This window comes from Saccostrea cucullata, unplaced genomic scaffold (genome assembly GCF_032062105.1).
Source record: "Saccostrea cucullata isolate Sc308-1 unplaced genomic scaffold, CSIRO_AGI_Scuc_v1 ctg457, whole genome shotgun sequence".
Taxonomy (NCBI): Eukaryota; Metazoa; Mollusca; class Bivalvia; order Ostreida; family Ostreidae; genus Saccostrea; species Saccostrea cuccullata.
Genome location: NW_026933724.1, coordinates 321256 through 345708, shown reverse-complemented (window position 1 = coordinate 345708; position 24453 = coordinate 321256). Strand labels below are relative to the sequence as shown.

Below are 24453 nucleotides of genomic sequence, written 5' to 3'. Positions count from 1 at the left end.
AATTAGTCTTAATTAACCAGGCTATCTCTAACTCGTATGTGACAATAAATGAACAATAATAACACAAGCTGAAATAATTATTGACATTTTAATCATTTTTAGACAAATAGTTTTAGATTTGCCATTCGTTTTTATATTTTTTTTAAAATTTCAACTGCTTCTAGTACACTAAAGTTCTTCCGTGATTACGTATTGAACCGTCAGGAGCGGTATTCAAAAAAGGGCAAATAACTCTAATCATACCACATGGTAATATGAACAACTGGTTCGCGACGATAAATATCCGCGAGCAAAGGTTACTCGCGGAACTCGCGGATATTTATCGCACGCGTATAATACTTGGTTTACAGTAAGTGTGGTACCCACACTGGCTCATGATGACCTACAGTGACCTTCATCCTTTTTCTAATCATTGGTTAAGTAATGTTTTGAATAAAGGTATTTCAGAATGATTATTGAATTTGCTAATTTTTTGTTCTCTTCAAAGACTAGATATTGCAGTTCCCTTAATTTGTGGATGAACCATGTGATTAGACCTTGATAATGATACATGTCATTCTTTAGAAAGAAGGGACACAGGAATTGCAGAAGCACAGTGACAAAGCAAATAATTAGGTGACTCACTTTTAAAGAAATATCTTATCTGATTGCATATTAACAGTAGTATTTCAGGGGTAAATGATATTTTTTTTTGATTTTATAAAGCCTGTTCTATTTGTATCCTAGTGTGCCCTTCAAATATTTACAAAAGATATTTAAGATTTTTGAAGAAAAAAGGGTCTTAATAGAGTGCAGAGTTTCAACTTCCTTATGTTTTTTTTTTATTATTTACTAGAGAATATGTCTTTATCTTTTTCTGTATTTCCAACTGTCCAAATGTTGAAGTAAATATTAATGTGAAAGACCTTATTAAGGAATGATGAACATTATGGTGAAAGAATGAAAAACAATTAGTGAACAATAAGTTTCATCATGAAGTTGCTTAGTTTTGGAGTTTCATCAGATCCGTTTTTACTTATCTTGTTTTATTATTATTATTTTTTTTTTTTTTGAATTGCAACACAACAATTCCTTCTTAGGAACAAGCAACACTTACTTTGATGATGATTTATTTACATTAGAAATATTCAAACTGAAATATTATACATTGCATGAATTGTTTTTTGGGGAAAAAAGATTGTTTGAATCATCTGTTGTTGAGTCTCTTTTTGTTTGCAGCTTTTGCTCTCAGAGACTTGCTGTTGGAGGTTTTGGAATAAGATGTTTGTCTCCTAGGAGACAAGAAGCGAGCACGTTGTTGTTCTAGTCTGTATTTTAGCTCTGTGTTTTCATCGCGGACTTGATCCCGAGACTGTCTCAAGTCATTGACAATATGTTGTAATTCTGTGAGTGTCTTTTCCTTTTCTGATTGTGTGTTACTAGCTTTTTTGAGTTTTTCTATCTCCATTTTCAAGGCCTTATTTTCTTGCTGAAGTTTGCTTATCTGGTTCGCTTTCACCTCTAACTGAACATCTTTAAGTTGCAGTTCATGGGCTAACTTTTTCTTAGCCATTGTCATCTCATAATTTTCATTGCTCATGTCATCAATTTCCTTCTGCCTCCACTCGAGCTTAACCTCAATATCCTGACATTTATGTAAAATATTCTCCACCAGTAATGCCGGGCTCTTTTTCCGTGAAGTCTCCCCGAGAACATCATAAAGATTGGTCATCTGTTCTTCGAGGTGTTGGATGCGATTCAGCAAAGTCTCGATCTGTTTTTCAACAATTTCAAAAGTGATGGAGTAGGAAGTATGAAGTTCCTCCTTTGAGATTGAATCTTCTGGAAGACAGTCTATGTGAACTTTGAACTTGATGTGGGTGTTCAATAGCCATTGTTTTATAAGTGGAGGAATTTTGTCATTTGATTTGGAATGAACTTCGTTTTGTTTTTTCACTTCAAGCTTAATTTGTTCCAGTAGGAATTGTTCCACTGCCCGTTTGTCAGATTGAGACAGTTTTCTGTGAAGTCCAAAGCTCCTCTGAGTAAAGTTCTCAATTCGTTCAGAAACATCAGTAGCAGAGCACAGTTCTCTTTGACTGGAGATTTTGTAGGATTGATACCTTGATGGGGATCCTGAAACAGGAGATTGGGAATACATAATGTAAATATTTTAATGCAATGTGTATTTTACTTAAGTTCATGAGTAAAAGTGAGAACCGTTTGACATGAAAGGATCTCTTGCAAAATTGGAACTTGTAAAGACAACATTAGGACAAGATGCACTGCACAAAATATTTTTTGACCTTGACCTATTTCAAAGTTAAGAAAAATAGGACTTAACTATAAAACAAGAATCCCTTGACATCAAAAAGTTTGAACTTGGAATATGCAGAAGTTATATAAAGGGGAGGAACACATCACCAACATTCTTGACCTTGTCTTCATAAAGTCAAGATCAGTCTTTTACATCACACCAGCAGTTCTGGTGTTTCTGTCTGACCCACTGATAAGGTAACTTAGAGATCTCTCTAGCCCCAGCCTGGTGAGCTGGTCATTTCTGTCAGGTCAGCAGTTCTGGTGTTTTTGTCTGTTGATCTGATATCTACCAAGCAACTCTAGCCCCAGTCTAAGGACCTGGTCTATTTTGCTGGGCAGCTGGTCTGTTCTGTTTTACCAGCTAAAGGTTCTCTTCAATTGATCAGATACTGTAAAACGAGACAAGAGGCCCACGGGCCTCATAGGTCACCTGAGCATAATGCAACAATTTTCCAGTTATTGAATTTGATCCATGTTTTAAGCCAGATGCTATATGACATTCACAATTTTGAAAGAGGCACCATTGATCATCATTACAATACACTTAGCAGTTGCTTAGCTTGGTTACTGAATATCCATATGCAGGGTAGGGGAACAAAAATTCATTCCAACTAACCAGTAGTGCCCCTAACACTGTGACATAAACCCCTGACCCAAGGTCCACACATTGCACAAATTTCAAAAAGGCACCCTTAATATCAAAAAAATAAATAAATGTTTTATAAATACAAAAGAGCAGATTTCAAACAATAAATTCATTTTCAGTATATAAGTAGAGCCCCCACCCCACCCCTGACCCTGGGGCTTTGAAATTCTCAATTCTGCAAGATTAAGGCCCTTGCTCATCATAACTATAAAGGTAGTTCATCTGCTTTATACCCAGAGACAAAGAAAAAAAAATTTCAAAGATTTAATGTTTTTAGCTCACCTGAGCCGAAGGCTCAAGTGAGCTTTTCTGATCACATTTTGTCCGTCGTCCGTCCGTCTGTCCGTCTGTCCGTCTGTCTGTCTGTCTGTCTGTCCGTCCGTCTGTAAACTTTTCACATTTTCGACTTCTTCTCAAGAACCACTGGGCCAATTTTGACCAAACTTAGTACAAAGCATCCTTGGGTAAAGGGGATTTTAAATTGTTAAAATTAAGGGACATATCCCCTCGCAAGGGGAGATAATCAAGAAAAGACAAAAATAGGGTTGGGTCATTAAAAAATCTTCTCAAGAACCACTGGGCCAGAAAAGCTGAAACTTATGTGGAAGCATCCTGGGGTAGTGTAGATTCTAAATTGTTCAAATCATGACCCCCAGGGGTAGGGCGGGGCCACAATGGGAAATCAAAGTTTAACATAGAAATATATAGGAAAAAATCTTTGAAAATCTTCTTCTCAAGAACCACAGGGCCAGAAAAGCTGAAACTTATGTGGAAGCATGCTGGGGTAGTGTAGATTTTATATTGTACAAATCATGACCCCCGGGGGTTGGGCGGGGCCACAATGGGGAATCAAAGTTTTACATAGAAATATAAAGGAAAAATCTTTGAAAATCTTCTTCTCAAGAACCACTGGGCCAGAAAAACTGAAACTTATTTTGAAGCAACCTAGGATAGTGTAGATTCTAAATTGTGTAAATCATGACCCCCGGGGTTGCTTGGCCACATTCGGGAATCAAAGTTTTACATAGAAATATATAGGAAAAATCTTTAAAAATCTTCTTCTCAAGAACCACTGGGCCAGAAAAGCTGAAACTTATGTTGAAGCATCCTGGGGTAGTGTAGATGCTAAATTGTGCAAATCATGACCCCTGGGGATAGGGCGGGCCACAATGGGGAATCAATGTTTTACATAGAAACATATAGGAAAAATCTTTGAAAATCTTTTTCTCAAGAACTACTGAGCCAGAAAAGCTGAAACTTATGTGGAAGCATGCTGTTTTAGTGTAGATTCTAATTTGTTCAAATCATGACCCCCAGGGGTTGGGCGGGGCCACAATAGGGAATCCAAGTTTTACATTGAAATATACAGAATAAATCTTTGAAAATCTCCTTCTAAAGAACTACTGGGTCAGAAAAGCTGAAACTTATGTGGAAGCATTCTGGGGAAGTGTAGATTCTAAATTGTTCAAATTATGAGGCATTCTTGCTCATCATAACTATGTACTTAGTTTATTTAATTCCTAGGAGCAGAGAAGAAGATTTTCAAAGAATTCATGTATTTTTTAATATATAATCAATAGACCCCTGCCCTAACACCAGAAACCCTGACCCTGGGACCATAAAATTCACAATTTTGGTAAAAGCACTCTTGCTCATCATAACTATGCACTTAGTTAGTTTATTTAATACCTAGGAGCAGAGAAGAAGATTTTCAAAGAATTCATGTATTTTTACTTTATATAATCTATAGATCCCCGCCCTAACACCAGAACCCTTGAGCCATAAAATTCACAATTTTGGTTGAGGCACTCTTGCTCATCATAACTATGCACTTAGTTGGTTTATTTAATACCTAGGAGCAGAGTAGAAGATTTTCAAAGAATTCATGTATTTTCACTATATAATCAATAGAGCCCCCCCCCCCCCCAACACCAGAACCCTTGACCCTGGGGCCATAAAATTCACAATTTTGGTAAAAGCACTCTTGCTCATCATAACTATGCACTTCGTTAGTATATTTAATACCCAGGGGCAGAGAAGAAGATTTTCAAAGAAATCATGTAATTTCACTATATATAATCAATAGAGCCCCGCCCTAACACCAGAACCCCTGACCCTGGGGCCATAAAATTCACAATTTTGGTAGAGGCACTCATGCTCATCATAACTATGCACTTAGTATATTTAATACCCAGGGGCAGAGAAGAAGATTTTCAAAGAAATCATGTATTTTCACTATATATAATCAATAGAGCCCCGCCCTAACACCAGAACCCTTGACCCTGGGGCATAAAATTCACAATTTTGGTAGAGGCACTCTTGCTCATCATAACTATGTATTTAGTTGGTTTATTTAGTACCCAGGAGTAGAGAAGAAGATTTCCAAAGAAATAATGCATTTTCACTATATACTTATTTAGCCCCGCCCTAGCACTAGAACCCCTGACCCCAGGGCCATGAATTTCACAATTTTGGTAAAGGACTCAATGCTGATTACAATCATGCAAACAGTTTGACTGCTTGATGTCCAGGAGTAAAGAAGAAGATTTTTAAAGATTGCATTAATTTTAGTGGTTTTGGCCCCACCCCTCAGGCCCCAGGGGGGCAGGGATCATGAAATTCACAATTTTTGTTCCCCTTCACCCATAGATGCTTTGTGCCAAATTTGGTTGAAATTGGTTCAGTGGTTGCAGAGAAGAAGCTGAAAATGTTCAAATGTTAACACACGACGGACGACGAACGACGGACGACGACGGACGAAAACGGATAGCAATAGGCCACCTGAGTTTACTCAGGTGACCTAAAAATTTGGCGCATACATATTTTAGCGCAAACGCAAGCTGGAATGCATTGGCGCAAATAAATTTTAGCGCTTGCACTTGTCATTAAAATATATAAATGTGATATTGTTGGTTTTTTTTTAATCCACACGCATTTTTTTTTTACTTTTTTGGTTAGTCAAGCATGGAAACACAATAACAGTCCCGTATATAATTCAACATTCGTCAACTTTACCGTGGTGTTGCAATATTACATGGAGGTGGCACAACGTTAAGTTTTATTCTAATTTTATTTTAAATAAAAGAAATGAAGTATTTACGCATTTTTTTTATTAAAACAATGCATGCATCGAAAGAAAATTACTGGGATAAACGGTAATCATAATCAGGTATTGTCTGCAAGCTCAATCGCCATGCTTCATTGCATTGTTTACCTCAAGGCGATAGATGATTGACACGCTGAGAAGCCAAATGTTGAAGGTGCTAATGATAAGTATTGGTTAACAGCTAACAATACTTTAATTAAATTATAATTTGGCAGACATTTTTCGATCGGTCCTACCATGTACAGTGCTAGAGTGTATATTAAATCCAACGACCCTTCGACATTACATAATCGTGCGTTCTGGTTTACATGTACTTATATGAAAGCTTTAAACACACACACACACAAAATTACTAATCCGTTAGCGCACAATAAATTTTAGCGCTCAGGAGCTCTTGCGGCAAAGGCGCTAAAATTAGTAGTGCGCCAAATATTCTCGTTTTACAGTACCTACCTAGTCTTTCTAGCCCCAGTCTGGGAAGCTGGTCTATTCTGCTGGTATTTCTATCTGTCCTGTTGATTTAATACCTACCTAATCCCTCTGCCCAAACCTAAGAAGCTGGTCTATTCTACTTGACCAGCGATTCTCCTGCTGTTTCTGTCTGTTGATTAGATACCTACCCAGTCTCTCTAGTACCAGCCTGGATAGCTGGTCTATCCTACTAGACTAGCGGTTCTCCTGTGTGACCTGTTAGTTAGATACATACCTAGTCTCTCTAGCCCCAGCCTTGGTAGCTGGTCTATTCTAGTTTACCAGCACTTCTCTTGGTATATTGTCTGTCCTGTAGATTTTATACCTACCCAGTCTCTCTAGCCCTAACCTGGGTAGCTGGTCTTTTCTGCTGGTACACTGTTTTTCTGTATGTCCTGTTTTAATACATACCTAATCTCTCTACCCCAAGCCATATGAGGTGGTCTATTCTTGACCAGCGGTTCTCCTGGTGTTTCTGTCTATTGCTAAGATACCTACCCAGTCTCTCTAGCCCAGCCTTGGTAGCTGGTTTATTCTACCAAACCATCGGTTCTCCTGATGTTTCTGTCTATTGATAAGATTCCTACCCAGTCTCTCTAGCCCAGCCTTGGTAGCTGGTCTATTCTTCTGGACCAGCGGTCTTCCTGGTGTTTCTGTCTGTTGATTAGATACCTACCCAGTCTCTCTAGTACCAGCCTGGATAGCTGGTCTATCCTGCTGGACCAGCGGTTCTACTGGTGTTTCTGTCTGTTGATTAGATACCTACCCAGTCTCTCTAGCCCCAGCCTTGGTAGCTGGTCTATCCTGCTTGACCAGCGGTTCTCCTGGTGTTTCTGTCTCTCCTGACTCAGTCCATTCTCTAGGGACATAGACAGCCAGGGGTATCTCAGCTCTATGATGCTGACAAATTTATCAAAAGCCTCAGGACCACGGTGTGGTAACAGCTCAAGTAGCTTATGGACTTTCTGTTGGTTGGTACGTTCAGTCTAGAAGTGAGATAAAGATAATATTGAACTATACATGTATCAGTACCTAAGTTTTTTTTTTGTTTTTAGCTCACCTGAGCCGAAGGCTCAAGTGAGCTTTTCTGATCAAAATTTGTCCGTTGTCCGTCGTCGTCGTTGTTGTCGTTAACTTTTCACATTTTCGTCTTCTTCTCAAGAACCACTGGGCCAATTTCAACCAAACTTGCTACAAAGTATCCTTGGGTAAAGGGGATTCAAGTTTGTTCAAATAAAGGACCGCACCCTTTTCCAAGGGGAGATAATTATGAATTAGAGAAAAATTAATGGCATTATTAAAAAATCTTCTTCTCTAGAACCACTGGGCCAGGAAAGATGAAACTCATGTGGAATCATCCTCAGGTAGTGTAGATTCACGTTTGTTCAAATCATGACCCCCAGGGGTATGGTGGGGCCAAAATGGCCGTTCAAAGTTTTACATAGGAAATATATAGGAAAAATCTTTAAAAATCTTCTTCTCAAGAACCACTGGGCCAGGAAAGATGAAACTCATGTGGAATCATCCTCAGGTAGTGTAGATTCAAGTTTGTTCAAATCATGACCCCCCCCCCCTGGCTAGGGTGGGGCCAAAATGGCCGACCAAAGTTTTACATAGGAATATATAGGGAAAGCTTTTAAAATCTTCTTTTCAAGTACTTCAAAGCCATGATTAGTGATTTTTATATGGAATCATCCTCAGGTAGTGTAGATTCTAGTTTGTTCAAACTATGACCCCCTGGGGGGGTAAAATTCAAGCCCCCCCCCCCCCCCCCCCCTTCAGTAAACTCAGTTCTGATCTGATATGTGTTTTTTTTGTGCTCAGGTTGTGGCCCCTGGGCCTTTTGTTTCTCTATACCGGTATGTAGAAGCTTTTTTAGAGGAACATTGAAGATCAAATCTAAGGTTTCAATGATTTTCCAAAAACAAGCTCAATTTGTGATTTGTATTACACATACTAACTTGGAGACTTCTATTGAGTTTTGTTTAGAGAGATTTGGCTCTGAATTTAAATGATGATATTTAATCATAGTTTAGAAGGAATTTACCATAAATAATTGTAAATGTCATGTTGTGTAATGATGAAAACTTCAATGTGTGGTCACCATAGCCACATGTAACATGGAACTAAACATGTTGTGAAACATCGCTGTAATTTTTCATGTTCTCTTTTAAGTGACAGTTCATTCTATGCAGTACTGAAGAAAAACAAACTAAGTTGGACATATAATGGGCCTGAAATCAGCTTATCATATATAAATGCACAGGGAGTGAATAGATTTTGTCACTTTAACAAATTACTCCCAGTTAGAGCTCAATATTCAGACAGGTATGTCAACTAGGTCAACAGCAATTACTCAAAGACCTCAATACAAGGCAAAGTACACGTGTGTTGGTCCCTTTTTATTTGCATTTATTAAAATTTACCAAACAGAATTTGGGTTGTGTAATAATCTAAGTTTAACTTTTCTCTGTCAAAATTGGACCATAAGTATTCAGTTTACAAATACATGTACTGAGGTAATGCAGTGATGATCAATACTGTTACATAATTATATAATTATTGAGCTTCTTTGGTGGAATTAAATAATTATTGAGCATCTTTAATGGAAAATAATTTTTACTAAATCATGTACTTTGATAAGAGTCCCATATTTTATGCATCTTTATATCTAGCATACTCAGATCTCGAGAATATTCTCTCTCAATGGTTTTTTGCACAGATATTTCCACATGAAACTAAGTCTGCAACCTTATTTTAAACCTGCAATTATGAGCTTAAAATTTGACACACTTTTGAAAAGCTTTTATTACCAAACTTAAACCTTGGTCACATCTTTTGAATGGTTGATGTAGTCAGCTTTCATATTTCAAATATGTCTATTCCTTGTGTGCAACCAACAGGCCTTTGGATTGCTTAAAAAAAATTTGTGTGTAAAAAAAAAAAAAGAGGTATGGAACTCTTACACTGCGTACCCAATTTCGCTAATAAAATATTTTTCATTCTAATGCTCCAAAATTCTACTTTATATTTGAATCTATTCATAGATAAACATTCTTCAATTCTACCATAGCTCATTTGGAAATTCCATATATTTCTTGAGATATTATGAAATCAATTTCAAAATATTTACATCCACTGAATATTTTCTCCTTTATTTCTTAAGAAAACCCATTGCTTTAATCACTGCATGAACTACATTAGGCATGTCGCCTGTACAGATTTCTTGATCAGTGGCTGTTCCATCAATGAAACATATAAAGACGTTCGCATCATTAATACAATAATTAAACTTTTTAATCCTTCTTTAAATGATTATTTAAACAGATATAAATATAAACAATAAAATGTCTTTCTTTGTTTGTTATTGCTGGAATTAACGGTCGCAGTTATTGCAGAAAAAAATTACATAACCTGCGTAAGCGGGTTATGTATTTTTTCTGCAACAGCTGCTTCCGTTAATTCCAGCAATAACAAACAAAGAAAGCATTTTATTGTTTAAAATGACCTACTTTCTTTTACTCGACATTAGATTGGGCCCCTGGTCATTCACATGTAAACAGACGGTGTTTGAAGTGCAGCGAAGAGTTGCATAGTATTTGCAAAACCTTTCAACAATTTAAAGTTGATTTCTTACTCCAGATTGTAACGTTAAGTCCATAGTAATTCCTTTCATGAAAAATTAATTTGAAAACGACTGTATCGTCAATTTCACCGCCATGTTGATTATGAATATAAATGAAGCCATGGTAGAACGAATTTTCCCGGAATCCATTATATACCTTTATATAATCCAATATATACCGATTTAAACAATTAGACCGCTAAAATGTTGTTTGTGACTTAGTAAGATCATTTGATCAAATTAAAGAAAAACCTTGTAAAGCTCGAATGCAAATGAGAAAATATAGGAAAATATTCGGGGAAAATTTGTCCTGTCGTTCCCGCTTTACAATTAGTGAAGGCCCAAGCTGATGTCGAGTAAAAAAAATTGATTTCAGAATATCTCGAGAAATTACGGAATGAACTTTGGTAGTAATGAAGATTGTTTATATTTGAATAGATATGGATAGGAAGTAAAATTGTAAAGCATTTGATTTAAAAGAATTTTAATGGCGAAAGAAGGTACCCTATGAAAAGAGTTCCATACCTTTATTTTTTTTTTTTAAACACCTCAATTTTTTAAGCTCTCCTGAGCCGAAGGCTCAAGTGAGCTTTTCTGATTAAAATTTCTCCGTTGTCCGTCATCGTTGTCGTCGTCGTTTTCAATTTTCATCTTCTCCTCAAGAACCAAAGGGCCAATTTCAACCAAACTTGCCACAAAGTATCCTTGGGTAAAGGGAATTCAAGTTTGTTCAAATGAAGGGCCACGCCCTTTTCGAAGGGGAGATAATTATGAATTAGAGAAAAATTAATGGCATTTTTAAAAAGTCTTCATCTCAAGAACCACTGGGCCAGGAAAGATGAAACTCATGTGGAATCATCCTCATGTAGTGTAGATTCAAATTATTTCAAATCATGACCCCCGGGGGTAGGGTGGGGCCAAAATGGCCGATCAAAGTTTTACATAGGAATATATAGGAAAAATCTTTAAAAATCTTCTTCTCAAGAATCACTAGGCCAGGAAAGATGAAACTAATGTGGAATCATCCTCATGTAGTGTAGATTCAAGTTTGTTCAAATCATGACCCCCGGGGGTAGGGTGGGGCCAATATGGCTGATCAAAGTCTTACATTGGAAAGTATAGGAAAAATCTTTAAAAATCTTCTTCTCAAGAACCATTGAGACAGGAAAGATGAAACTAATGTGGAATCATCCTCAGGTAGTGTAGATTCAACTTTTTTCAAATCATGACCCCTGGGGGTAGGGTGGGGCCAAAATGGCCAACCAAAGTTTTACATAGGAATATATAGGGAAACCTTTTGAAATCTTCTTTTCAAGTATTTCAAAGCCATGATTAGTAATATTTATATGGAATCATCCTCAGATAATGTAGATTCTAGTTTGTTCAAGTCATAATCCCCTGGGGGGTAAAATTCAAGCTTCCCCCCCAACCTCAGTAAACTTTTAGTTCTGATCTGATGTGTGCTTTTTCCTAGATGATGTGCTCAGGTGAGTGCTGTGGCCCCTGGGCCTCTTGTTCTAAGCGATCTAAAGGTCTGTGGTGCAACCTTTCTTTTGATACCACCATTTTTGGCCTCATGACCTTGACCTTGGATTTTGACTTTCAAATGTAAATTTTATCCTTGGCCTTTACCTCTGAATAGTTAGTTCTATGGCTTTCTTATTTCAATTTATTGTTTTCTTTGGATGCCAGTTTTGCCCTGGATCCTAGACCCTCTGATTCCCCCACCCCCCCCCCCCCCCCTCCATTCTCTCTCTTCCCTTCAATTCTTGGAATTTAAATTGGACCTGGTACATGTACCGGGGTACATAAACAAAATAATTTGAATTGTTATACCCAAGACTAACTTTCAAAAGCCATTCAGGGAAAAGTTTCTTCTCAGAAATGTAATAAATAAGAACAAAGGTAGGCAAATGTAAAGTAGACATTGACCCTAGCATTGACTGGTTGTCTAGTGGATTTGGTTATTACTATGACATCTCTTTCTAATTAGTTTAGATCTAAATTTACACCACTGTTAGCACAAGACTGATAAATCTTAAGAGAGTTGATTGTGAAATCCTTAAATGTTTAAAACTAAAATGAAAAGAGACTGTTAATCCTGTATTGAGTTTGTTGTGGTGTAATCTATGGGGTAGCTTAGTACAGAGGAATTTGTCCACCTTTCTGGATTATCGGAGCCTAGGTTGACAGGTACAGGCCACCTGATTGGATATCGGGCACTTGGTGGGGGTAACACTCAGAAGGTCTAAAGTAAATTTTATCAAGAGTTATGGCATTATGTTAGAGCTTTTTCTTGTTTTATTTTGCTCAGAATTGCTAGACAAGTCAAAAATGTGCATAAACCCATGGCTTTAACGTTCTAAATGATAGACTTTAAACAGTAAGAGAGTTCTGGTTCTGAAAGTCAGCTGTCCTTCTGATACAAACATTTTTATTTTACTTTGTAAATATTTACTCTGCTTAATTAGGCCTTTGGTCATTATAACCTTGCTGTGTGGAGTTATGAGACTTACAGCTGATAATAGGATAGTGACAAGATGATATTTCTTGAAGATTATATATATCTGCTTGATTGTAAGATCAATCAAAATAGGATTTTCATTAATGATACAGACACATTGGGGAGGAAAATAAATTGTGCATCCAACACCCATACTGTTGGGATGCTACTGAATGATAGGGAGAGGTCTATTTAACTAGGTACCTAACCTCACAAAACCATCTTCAAGCTTTTTACTTAGAATAAAATAAGGAATCTACAGTATTGCCACACCATTTTGATTTTAACTGTTGTTATTTTTCTCACATTTGAGCAATTGGATTAGATCTACCTGGATCAAACTTGCATGATGAATGATACATTGACCAAACTATAGAATACCAAATTTGTATGGTGGTTGAACACTAAATAACTTGTTTCAGATGCTGGGACTGATTACCAGATCAAGTCAAAGCTTTTGGAGTAGAACCATTCCCAAGTAAATACAAGCCCTAAAAGGACAAAACTTGCATGGATGATGCATCTAGGAATGCTGGATCTGAATGACATTTTCTACATGAGTGACCAGAATGTAATATTTGCAGTAAATCTTTTCCCAAGGTACTATAAGGCCTACCTGGACCAAACTTTCATGGATGATGTATCTAGGGATCATAAGACACTAACAGACTTGCTAAGGATGATAGATCTGACATATATTCCAAATGACTATTAATTTTGAAGCAGTCTTTAACGAATGTATTGTTTTTGGAGCTGTCTATAACTATATTGCCTGTAATAAAGAAAAATAGCATGGATGATGCAAACAAGCCCGTGTCCATCCTTCTGTCTGTCCTTCCATCCATCTGTACTTTTAACATTTTAAACTTCTTCTCAAGAACCACTGGGCCAATTTTGAGCAAAGTTGGTACAAAGCATTCTTTTGATAAGGGGATTTTAAATTGTTAAAATAAGGGGTCAAGCCTCCTTCCAAGGGGAGATGATCACGAAAAGACAGAAATAGGATGGAGTCATTAAAAAATCTTCTTATAAGAACCACTGGGTCAGAAAAATTGAAACTTATGTGGAAGCATCGATCCTAGGGTAGTGTAGATTCTGAATTATTCAAATCATGACCACCAGGGGTAGGACAGAGCTACAATAGGGAATCCTAAGTTTTTCATGAATATATATAAGAAAAATCTTTAAAAATCTTCTTCTCAAGAAAAACTCTAAGGTTGGAAAAGCTGAAACCTATGTGGAAGCATCCTTGGGTAGTGTAGATTCTAAATTGTTCAATTCATGACCCCCAGGGATAGGGCGGGGCCACAATGGGGAATCAAAATTTTACATAGAAATATATGGGAAAAATCGGGTAGTGTAGTTTCTAAATTTTTCAAATCATGACCCCCCAGGGTAGAGTGGGGCCACAATAGATATTAAATAGAGGGATCTGGTGACGAACAGGGCCAGTTACATAGGTGAGCCTTGTGGTCGATGGACCTCTTGTTATTGATTTAGATTATATTGTGAAAATGAATATTTCTGTAAAAAATTTTCCCTGGTTCTTGGTATATTCAGAAAGCTTATGACGTGCATGGTTATAGCAAGAAGGCATATTCCAAAATGTTAAATTTTCAATTCATGGGCCCAGGGTCAGGGACTTTGGTATTGAGGTACATTCTAAAATGTTCTTTTCTGCTTTGTGGTACTTAGCAGATAATGGAATCTCATAGTTATTACAAGCAGAGATGTCTCTTCCAAAATTTGTTCTATGATTTGAGACAAATAGTTATATAGAAGTTATAGAAGTACCTTAATTCTTTTAGCTACAGAGCTCCAGAAAAGTACCTTAATGATTTGAGATGAAGTTCTATAGATAAGTACCTGTGTGATTTGAGATGAAGATGTATAGATAAGTACCTTTATGATTTTGATGAAGAGTTCTAAATAAGTACCTTTATGATTTCTATGAGATGTAGGTCAAACAGGTCCTCCTGGAAACACTGTCCCAGAAAGTCGTCTGTGACAAGAAGGTCCTCCACTATCATCATATGATTCTTCTGTAGAGCAGTTCTCTGTTGCTTATCCATTACTTAATCACAATGTTCTATTGACATTAAAATTCCATAAACTCGCAAGTCCAAAAGGTATCAAGTATTACTCGTCTCGAGACAACATATGGTTAGAGAGTAAATGTACTGATGCATTTTGGATACACAATAAATCCTTATAAATATTTTGAATTTCTGTGATTTTTGTCACATATTGTGAACTTACTCCATGAAGAGATTGAAATCTAGTTGGAGGTAAAAGACTCCAGAAAGTGCCAAAGTCAATATTTTGCCTGGGTTCTGATAGTAGCTGGGCAGTGCTGTACTTTCTTTCACTTGCATACCTAAATTTGTTTTATTTAATCAGCTGAAGTTGACAAGAAACTGATTAGAAGTGGGCAATTTTCTCTCACTTTCACCCAATCAGCAATAAACCTGAGCTTATTATTGAGAACAGAACTGAATTCTTTTATGTATGGTAGAAATTTATATTGTTAGGTCTAGTGTACTAAATTTATTGAGTTATTAAAACTTGATAATTTTAGTTTTGACAATGAAGAGGATTCAGGTTCATTATCTTCTATACTTATATTGATATTTTCAACATCTTGCATTCATCATGACACAAAAGAGTGCATTGATGGAAGGGGGATAACTCAGCTTTGATAGAGCATTTTGATTCCCAAAGTTCTTTATAGTTAGTTAATGATATTGTTAGAGGTTGCTTGATATTCACAACTTTATGAAGTACAGTTGGTTTATTTTGATGCAAAAGTTTACTATTGTAAAGCACACTTACAAGACAGTGCCAGGGATGCATGGACAATTTTGCTTCATAATAAACATAATTTGTTATATTTGTTAGCTTCATATTAATATGTTTAAAACCCCAGGGGAATGAAGATCACTTTGCTATAAATGTCAATTCATTTTAAGTGTGTTTCTATAAGTGTGTTTTATTGTATAGATTTTCTACAAAAAAGCAATTTTCCTCCAAATATTAATAAGAGTTTTTGCACATACAGTCAAATCATTATCTCTGGGCAGGAACAAGATAAACCACTGATCTTAAGTCAGAGATATTCTGGAATTAAGATACCTTAAGACTAAAAACATGAAAGTAAAAGTGGTCGGGCCTGTATATTGTTAACAGTGGATAGATATTGATCGTTAAAGTCAAATCATTCACTTCTTTCTTATCCTAGTAAGGCAAAATTTATATTTCACCTAAACATTTACTGAATTCCATCCACAGCTTTATACTATAACAGACAGGCAGTAATGGTGTATACCATATTTGATAAACTCAGTTTTATTGTTGAAGATGCCAGAAATTAATACAGTTTGAACTTCTGGAATACTGCAAGTTCAATCAGCTGTTAAAAGACTAATAATAATTCTCATCTCCAAATGCATGCTCTGCAACAAATATAATCATCATCTGTCTGCAAGCAATTGCATGATGATCGATACATAGTATTTATTATGTTGAACAAGATACCTTTTATTTAACAAAAATTATATTCTAAGGAATTTTGAATTATATAACTTTGATTTCACACTCATTAATGACACTTGAATTTGTATAATTCTTGTTTAAAAATTTCTGTGTTCTTTTCCTACTCAGCTGCTAAATTTCCCTTGTGTTAAAATATGCATAAAAGAACTATACTTGTAGCAACATAGCAACACAACAAACATGCTAAATATATAATCATAGGAAAAAGTAGGGGGACTCCCTATTTCCATGATTTGGTAATTACAAGTCTTTGAATGAATTGGAATTATTTTTGTGCAAATAACACCTGAATTTTTCTGCACATAAGAATTTTCTTTTTAAAAAGAAAAAAAAAATATATGATTTAAATATTTAAATTGACTTGCAAAATGAAACTGTAGTAATGTTTTATGACATTTTTTGTAAAGAACATGCATTTCAGTCAATGCTAAGAGGATTGGATTTAAGCCAATAAAATGAACAAAGGAAAATAACTCTAACTATAAAATCTTTCTCTTCACAATATGAAGGAAAAATGTTTAATTAGTGTTTCATTGCTTAAGGGACTCCGATCCTCAGCCAGGAAGGACAACTCTTTAATTTATAATTTAATTCAAAAAGTCTCAAAATGAAGCTTAAAAATTAAATCTTTTCATGCAACAATTTTCATTATATACCTCTCAATGTGCTTCAAGGTTCTTTGAAGTTCGTCTATTAAAAGTTTTTACCCCGTAAAAGCTTTTTAAAATTAGATATATCAAGTAATTGTTCATTTTAATCACATGATAAGAAAATAGAAGTGATTTATGGAGCTTTGCAATGACAGGAGAATCTTTAAACATTTCGCATTGTAAAATAAAAGAAATTAAAGTACATTATATGTATAAAAAAGCCTGGATATCTATGATTTTTATTCACAAAATGCATTGATTGATCAAATTTGAATTAGAAAAATGTTTTTTAAGTATATTTGTTTACTAATTTTCTCTATATAATATGATGAACTTGAGAGATGAAGTTGGCAAAATGTAAAAACACGTTATTTTGAAAATTCAGTTTTGTGCATTTTCAAATGTTGATTATTAGAACACAGTACCTTAAAATTCTTATTTGGCAAAATGTGGCGAAACTTGGCAAAATGTTTCACAGACTTGAAAACAATTTGTGAAGAAATTTTTTAAATATTCTTTTAAAATCCACAACTGTCAATTTTAAATTGATTCCAACACTAAATATTGTACATATGAAAATCACTTGAATGGTCCACCATTCCCCTTCCGTGGAACTGCAGAAGATCTCGCATTTGAATATTTCTTACTAGAATATGGAATAGAAGTGTCATTTCTTTTGCTAGTATATGAGAGAGAAGCATTGGATGGTGCTCGCTTTGTAGAATAAGGATTGGCATTGTCATCCGTAGGTCTTACTTGATTAGGACGAAAAGACCTACGGGATGCAGGCACTCGGGAACTATTGCTTTTGGTCTCCAGTGAGGCACGCGTTTGAACACTGCGCACACTAGCGGTGGACAAATCTTGTTGGGAGCTTTGAATTTCTCGCACCATGTTTCGAAGGTTTTCCAGAGTCTTTTGTTTTTCCACATGCATCATGTTGATTTGTTCCAGTTTGATGATTTGGTCTTTGAGCCGGGTGTTTTCTGCCTTGTATTTGTTCATCTCCTCAGCCTGGTTGTCTATGACTTGCTTCATCTGATGTCGGACCTGCTCCAGTTTCGTCACTTTCTTGGAATATTCATAGAGTTCTGTCAACATTTTTTCACTTTTGTTCTTCTCTGATTGCAGATCTTTGTCTTTGTTTTTTCCACTCAGTGACAAATCATAGATAAGCAGAGACAGAGACATATTTTTCTCTCTGTCCCCTAACATTATGTGACACTTGTTTATCTCATTTTCCATTTTTTCCACCTTTTCCACTAATTTATCCACCTCGGCAAGTATTAAATCAAAAGAAGAAGGGGTTGTAGATTTCTTTCCATTATCTTTACAATTCTTATTATCGGTTTCATTACCGTTTAAAAAGTCATTGTTAGAAAGCTTTTTCATTTGGTGGAGTTTTTCACTGATTTGTTGTACTCTCTTGTGGAAAAGTCTTTCAGAGATTCTGTTTTCATCGATAATTAAATCCTCTGTAGTTGTGGCCTCATCCACCATGGGTGGTGGAGTAGCCATGGAGGAATTTGTCCGTGAGCTGGAGGCAGACACAGTCCGCTTTCTTTCCATTTGAAGCTGAACAGACATCCAGCGAAGGATACTTTTCTTGTCATTTTCAGATATTCGCTTACTCTGTCCAAACTGTTTGTGGACAAAGGTACTGACTCTCGCTTTAATGTCTGGCTCTGCCTCATTTGGGTCAATGCAAGAGGTGGAGCGGATATTGTCTGAAAGGAATTTAAGTATCCAGATTATTGGTATATAGAACTTGAACCATTGGCAAGTTGTCTCTCTTTTCCTTCAAAATCAGTTTGATAATACTATGCAGCTTTTGATATAGATGCTGGTTAGGAAATAAGAAGATTTACCTGTAAAATCACTTTTGTGGGAGTCGATCCTGCAGGATTTGGCCATTTCTGTCTTGAGACTGCTCTGTAGAGTGGCTGCTAACCACGGATAGTCATTCTGTATGATGTCTAGGAAGTTATCGAAGGCATCGGGCCCTCTCTTAGGGAGCATCTCTAACATCTTATACACCATATCCCCCTCTGTCCGCTCAGCCTGGAATACAAGACCCCGGTTATTAAGGCAGTGTGCAGGATAACAGATATAAACAAGAGGCCCAGGGGCCACATCGCTCACCTGAGCAATTGGCTAGAAAAAAGCACATATCAGATCAGAACTGAAAGTTTACTGAGGGTGGTGAGGGGCTATTGATTTTGAGGTCAAAAGGTCAAAGGTCAAGGTCATAAATAAGATTTGAAAAACTAGAATCTACAATACCTGAGGATGATTCCCAATAAATTTTACATAACAACTGGCTGTGGCCTAAAGAAGAAGATTTTGAGGTCAAAGGTTTCCCTATATATATACATTTAAAACTGTGTGTAACAGCCATTTGGCCCCATATTTCAAGAAGATTTTGAGCTTATGCCATGTAATTTTATACCAAAACTCCCTGGGAGGTCTCTCGCCCCTCTCAAAGTGCCCCGCCCCGTTTGTTTTATCTTTCCTGTATTACATGTCGCTATTTTTAGCGCAGGGGCATGAGGAGAGTTATTGCGTATAAAACAGGTTCTCGGCGGACTTTATGTTATTATTACATCTATTATAACTGTTTAATAAAGGCTAAATAAATCAAACACCATGGATTGTGTAAAATTTTGAGAATACCGAACAAAAACATGAATATATACACATGTGACTTCAGTCCTGCATATACTTCACTTCGAGTTTCAGACTTGGTCTAGTGGTTATGTCTCTCGCTTCAAATGTGAGAAGTTTTTTAAAAATGCCATTAATTTTTCTTTTTTTTTTTTTTTTTTAAATTTTTTTTTTTTACTAAATGATAGTATTCAGCATGTGAAATGAATTTATGAGGTTATAAAATCATCATTACAGTGTGATAAATATTTCATATAAAAAAATCTTCTATACACATAATAAAGAATAAGCAATCAAATCTTTATATGCATATTGACATACATGTATTTTATTTCCTTCAGTATACATGTAACATTTGAAAATTTACAAATTCAGTCAACGACAACGAGCGGGGGACACGAATTCTCTGAATTAGCTTGTTTTATGTTAACTCTTATTCCTTGATATTTAGCTCACCTGAGCTGAAGGCTCAAGTGAGCCTTTCTGATCACATTTTGTCCATTGTCCATCTAGCTGGCCGTCCGTCCGCCTGTCTGTAAACTTTTCACATTTTCGACTTCTTCTCAAGAGCCACTGGGCCAATTTTAATCAAACTTGGTACAAAGCATCCTTGGGGGAAAGGGGAGTTTAAATTGTAAAAATACAGGGCCAAATCCCTTCACAAGGGGAGATAATCAAGAAAAGACAAAAATAGGATGGGGCCATTACAAAATCTTCTCAAGAACCACTGGAACTTATGTGGAAGCATCCTGGGTACTGTAGATTCTAAATCGTTCAAAGCATGACCCCCGGGGGAAGGGCAAAGCTACAATACAGTTTTTCATAGAAATATATAGGAATTTTTTTTTTGGAATCTTCTTCTTAAGAACCACCGGGCCAGAAAAGCTGAAACTTATGTGGAAGCATCCTGAAGTAGTGTAGATTCTAAATTGTTCTAATCATGACCCCCAGGGGCAGGGCGGGGCCACAATAGGGAATCAAAAGTATTACATAGAAATATATAGGAAAAAATTTAAAAAGTGTTCTTCTCAAGAACCACTGGGCCAGAAAAGCTGAAACTTATGTGGAAGCATCCTGGGGTATTGTAGATTCTAAATTCTTCAAATCATGACCACCGGGGTAGGGCGAGGCCACAATAGGGAACACAAGTTTTACATAGAAATATATAGGGAAAAACTTTAAAATTGTGCTCTGGACTAGCAAAGCTTTTTGGAAGCATAAAATTGATTTTAAATTTTGATATAATGACCCATGTGGAAGGATGAGGTCACAATATGTATTACAAGGATAAAATTTGGTAAAGAACAGCATGGTCAAAGCTATAAGGTGAGTTAATTTATATTTCCTCTTGTTATAGCTCCACTGGTCAGAGACCAAAAAAAAAAATTTGACTTTTTTGAGATGGTTAAATGTCCGTCCGCCTGTCCATCTGTCTGTCTGTAAACAGTTGTTCAAAATGCTACTCCATATACAGTTTTGGTCTGATTTCAATATAGTTTGGCACATTAGTAAACTGCAATAAGGTTCATAAATCTGTGCATGTATTAGTTAACTTGGCACACAAATACAGTACATACACTGTCTAAGGTACATAGATCTGTGTATGAGTTTCTGATTTGATGGATTGTACATGTTGCCATGATTACTAAATTATAAAAAGAGAAATTTTTGACAATTATAATACATGTATATGATTTTTTCTGCTAAAGAGCTGTAGGTACCTCAGTTATCATGAAATGGTCTGTGTTGTACGAAAGAAATCTACTGATAAATTGATCATATAGTGGAAAATCAAATTAAAGATATTGTTAAAAAATTTTGGACTGGTATGGAAACAAAATACGGTTTGATATTGGTAATAAATATTGTATAAAAGTACCCTTACTTATCTTGCAAGTTAAGTTTTCACATTATATATTATTAAGCTTTACCTAATATTGATAGTGCATAAAACTTTTGCGTATACTTGTTTTTTTTCCATTGTCAACAATTTTCAATCATACATGTAGCTTATGTACAGTGTATATTAAGTGGGGTTTTTTTTTTCAATTTAATAATGTAAAAGTGTTAAAAGCTTCTGTGATTTGGTTCAAATAATTTCCATTCTTTTGTCAGTACAATATATCCTAGTGAGCTTGAGATAAAAGATACCATAGAGTCTGACACATCTGTTTCATATTTGGATATTTTACTTAAAAAAGATATTAGTGGTAATCTAACAACCAAGCTCTGTGATAAATGTGATGACTTTAACTTTTCTACCATCAACTTCCCTTACTTATGCAGCAATATACCTTCATCACCTGCATATGGAGTTTATGCTCTACGTATGAACAATTTCTAAAGCAAGGTAAATGATTGACAAACAAGTTGATGAAACAAGAATATCAGTAGTCTCATTTAAAGTCATCATTTCGTAAGTTCTATGGTCGATACTAATTGTTAGTCCATTATTTATACACTGAATCAACGATGGATTTTTCCATTATTTCCCAATCATGACAAGGAGCACACAGCGAGTGTGACGAGTCAGCAGGGGAATGATCACTCCTCCATGGCACCTGATCCCACCTATGATGTTTTAGAGGTCCATGTTTGATTTGCTCTTATTTTGTATTGTTTTATGGACTTTTGATCTTGAATACTGATCGTTAAGTTTCATTCTGAAGAAAATATTATGTTGCTGTGTAAATAAAATACAAGGTTTATGTTATCCCTATTTAAATTAATACATGTTTTTATGTGTGATATTTGGGCTTGGGTCAAAAATGTGATAGAGGGCTCGGCAAGTCTTGCCCAAATATCGCTTGTATATTGCAAAACAGTAACCTTTTGGTTGATATTTATCTTAAATGATTTACATTGATTTAAAAAAAAAATTAACATGTAACAATTAAAGAACTTATGAATTTTTAAATGCATGTGACTACAGTAAAACTCGTTTATAACAAAGTCACTGGGACCTATGAAATTACTTCGTTATATCCGTAATTCGTTATAACCATATAAGAAATTCATTAAATTTATATAGCTGGGGATCCAAGATGACTTCACTATATCCGTAAATTCGCAATATCCGTGTTCGTACTAAACGAGTTTTGCTGTAACTAATATTCACATATTTCTAGAATAAATGTTGCACAGTTGCAAGACGTACATTCTTAAATGAATAACTTAATTATGTCTTGCAATTTTTTAATTTAATTTCCTTTTAATATTACTCATGTTTTAATATTCCTTTGATGTCATTATACCTTGATGATTTCAATCATATTTCGTTCAAATATCCTGTGTTGATACAACATGCCCAGAAAGTCCTCTGTTGGAATCAGGTCACTGGCCAGTTGTCTGAAGTGCCGCTGTAGCACATTTCTCTGAGCGTCATTCATGTTGCTTGTTGGCACTTTATGTCTTCATTTTTATATAAAGAATACAGTAGTCTGAATTTCCTGCTTCCATTGAAAACATGCAATTGCATTCAAAATGCAGTGGCTAAGATCAATCCATATTTGGAAATTCACTTTCGCTTCACATTGAAAGACATAAAGGTCACAATTAGAACTGAATTCCAAAATATCTGTCCAGATGCTTAGTTCAGCTATTACATTAACATCCAGGCAATGAAGTCCATATTCATTATTTTGTGCACTTGTATTGCAACAGTTAGAAAAACAATGCTATTTTTATGCACAATATTCTTTCGTCATATATAAGAATTAAGCAGTGGGCAATTGTTTTGTCCTGCTAATCCATAATCTAAGGTCGGATAGAAATAAGCTGGCATACGAACATAAAATAAGCTTTAGGTAGTTTAGTGTATGACTCAACTAGGCCCTCAATATACTTGGTCATTTACCAGCATTGTGGTAAAGCCAGGCAGTCAAAATAATGGTGAGCACCCACAGCTTAAAGGTGCAAGATTATACACAGACTTCTTATTGTTTAACTTTCTTCCAGTTCTAAAGCAATTTGATAATGATAGGGCAGATGATGTTTTAAGGGTGGAAGGGGGTGTATATAGATATGGGAATCTTTCCTACATTTTTTTTTGAAGCTGTAAAATAAAAGTTGATGAATTTCACTGATTATTTCAAATTTGTTTCTATGTAACTCTTTGAGAACCATGGCAATTGCAAACTAAAGACTATTAAATGCATTAATTATTGACCTTGAGGTATGACCCACAATCCAAAAAATATATAAACATGACCCAAGTTTTAATCAATAATGCTTTTAAATTAGCTTAATTCATAATCATTTATGATGTTTTGGATTTTATACTGTAAATCGTTTTAATTCCACAGTGTTAAAATTTCGCGATATCTCAAAAGATACCAATTGCGATGGTTTTAATTTCACGCTGCAAGAAATTAATTTAAAATTCGTAGAAGTATTTAAACGTTTTTAGCAACTAATAATAGCATTCACGATGGTTTTAATTTCGCGGAAAAATGATAAATCGCGAACATAGCGAAATTAAAACCATCATGATTATTTGCCAATCCACAGTATCTTATTTGCAGAGTCAGACCAAAGACTGATACTGTACATGTAAAAATCTTGGAGTTGATTTTATTTTTGAAAGTAAAGGCTGTTTTATCATATGACCCAAGGATGTATCATATAGTAGCCTTATTTTGATTTTTTCTCCAATTTTATTTGTCTAAAAAATTAAAAGCATATGTAGCACAGTTTTTATGAAATCTATTTTCAATTATATCTGTCAGTTGATTCTTTCTTTAAGTCAGAAATAGTTTTGATTTTATTTCCTTTGTATCAGCCTATTGAATGACTACTCCTACATTATGTTTATATACCTCGGCGCCAAGTCAAAAGTATCTCGCCGTGAACCTCTAGCATGCTGGAGTAATTGAATGACCACTGATTGTGTTTATAATTCTGGTCTGGCCCTTCAGAGATGGTAAAGCATATAGCAGA

The 24453-nt window shown here is 35.5% G+C and overlaps 3 protein-coding genes across 3 annotated transcripts in view; 1 reads left to right on the top strand and 2 right to left on the bottom strand.

Annotated features, from left to right (window-relative positions):
- Nucleotides 1–24453, top strand: part of LOC134239164 (uncharacterized) — a 164465-nt gene that overhangs the window by 87793 nt on the left and 52219 nt on the right. The gene's annotated exons all lie outside the window — the stretch shown is intronic.
- LOC134239132 (myosin-7-like) lies at nt 1187–14752 on the bottom strand. Its single transcript, XM_062721297.1, has 3 exons — nt 14587–14752; nt 7288–7507; nt 1187–2115 (listed from the first exon to the last, which is right to left on the bottom strand). The coding sequence occupies exons 1-3, from the start codon at nt 14719–14721 to the stop codon at nt 1187–1189; spliced, it is 1284 nt and encodes a 427-aa protein (XP_062577281.1). The 5' UTR covers nt 14722–14752.
- LOC134239154 (uncharacterized) lies at nt 17431–22904 on the bottom strand. The gene is made up of 3 exons (XM_062721317.1): nt 22770–22904; nt 18720–18912; nt 17431–18578 (listed from the first exon to the last, which is right to left on the bottom strand). Exons 1-3 carry the CDS (start codon nt 22902–22904, stop codon nt 17431–17433), a joined length of 1476 nt encoding a protein of 491 aa, XP_062577301.1.

What these genes read in the sequence shown, in the direction of transcription:
- LOC134239154 (XM_062721317.1), bottom strand. Translation starts at nt 22,904, where the DNA reads ATGAATGACGCTCAGAGAAATGTGCTACAGCGGCACTTCAGACAACTG. An exon ending in ATATGATTGAAATCATCAAG is followed by an intron (nt 18,913 to 22,769) that starts GTATAATGACAT and finishes CTTGTATTCCAG; the next exon opens with GCTGAGCGGACAGAGGGGGA. An exon ending in CCACAAAAGTGATTTTACAG is followed by an intron (nt 18,579 to 18,719) that starts GTAAATCTTCTT and finishes AATTCCTTTCAG; the next exon opens with ACAATATCCGCTCCACCTCT.
- LOC134239132 (XM_062721297.1), bottom strand. Translation starts at nt 14,721, where the DNA reads ATGGATAAGCAACAGAGAACTGCTCTACAGAAGAATCATATGATGATA. An exon ending in ATCTCATAGAAATCATAAAG is followed by an intron (nt 7,508 to 14,586) that starts GTACTTATTTAG and finishes TCTCACTTCTAG; the next exon opens with ACTGAACGTACCAACCAACA. An exon ending in GCTGGGGCTAGAGAGACTGG is followed by an intron (nt 2,116 to 7,287) that starts GTAGGTATCTAA and finishes CTCCTGTTTCAG; the next exon opens with GATCCCCATCAAGGTATCAA.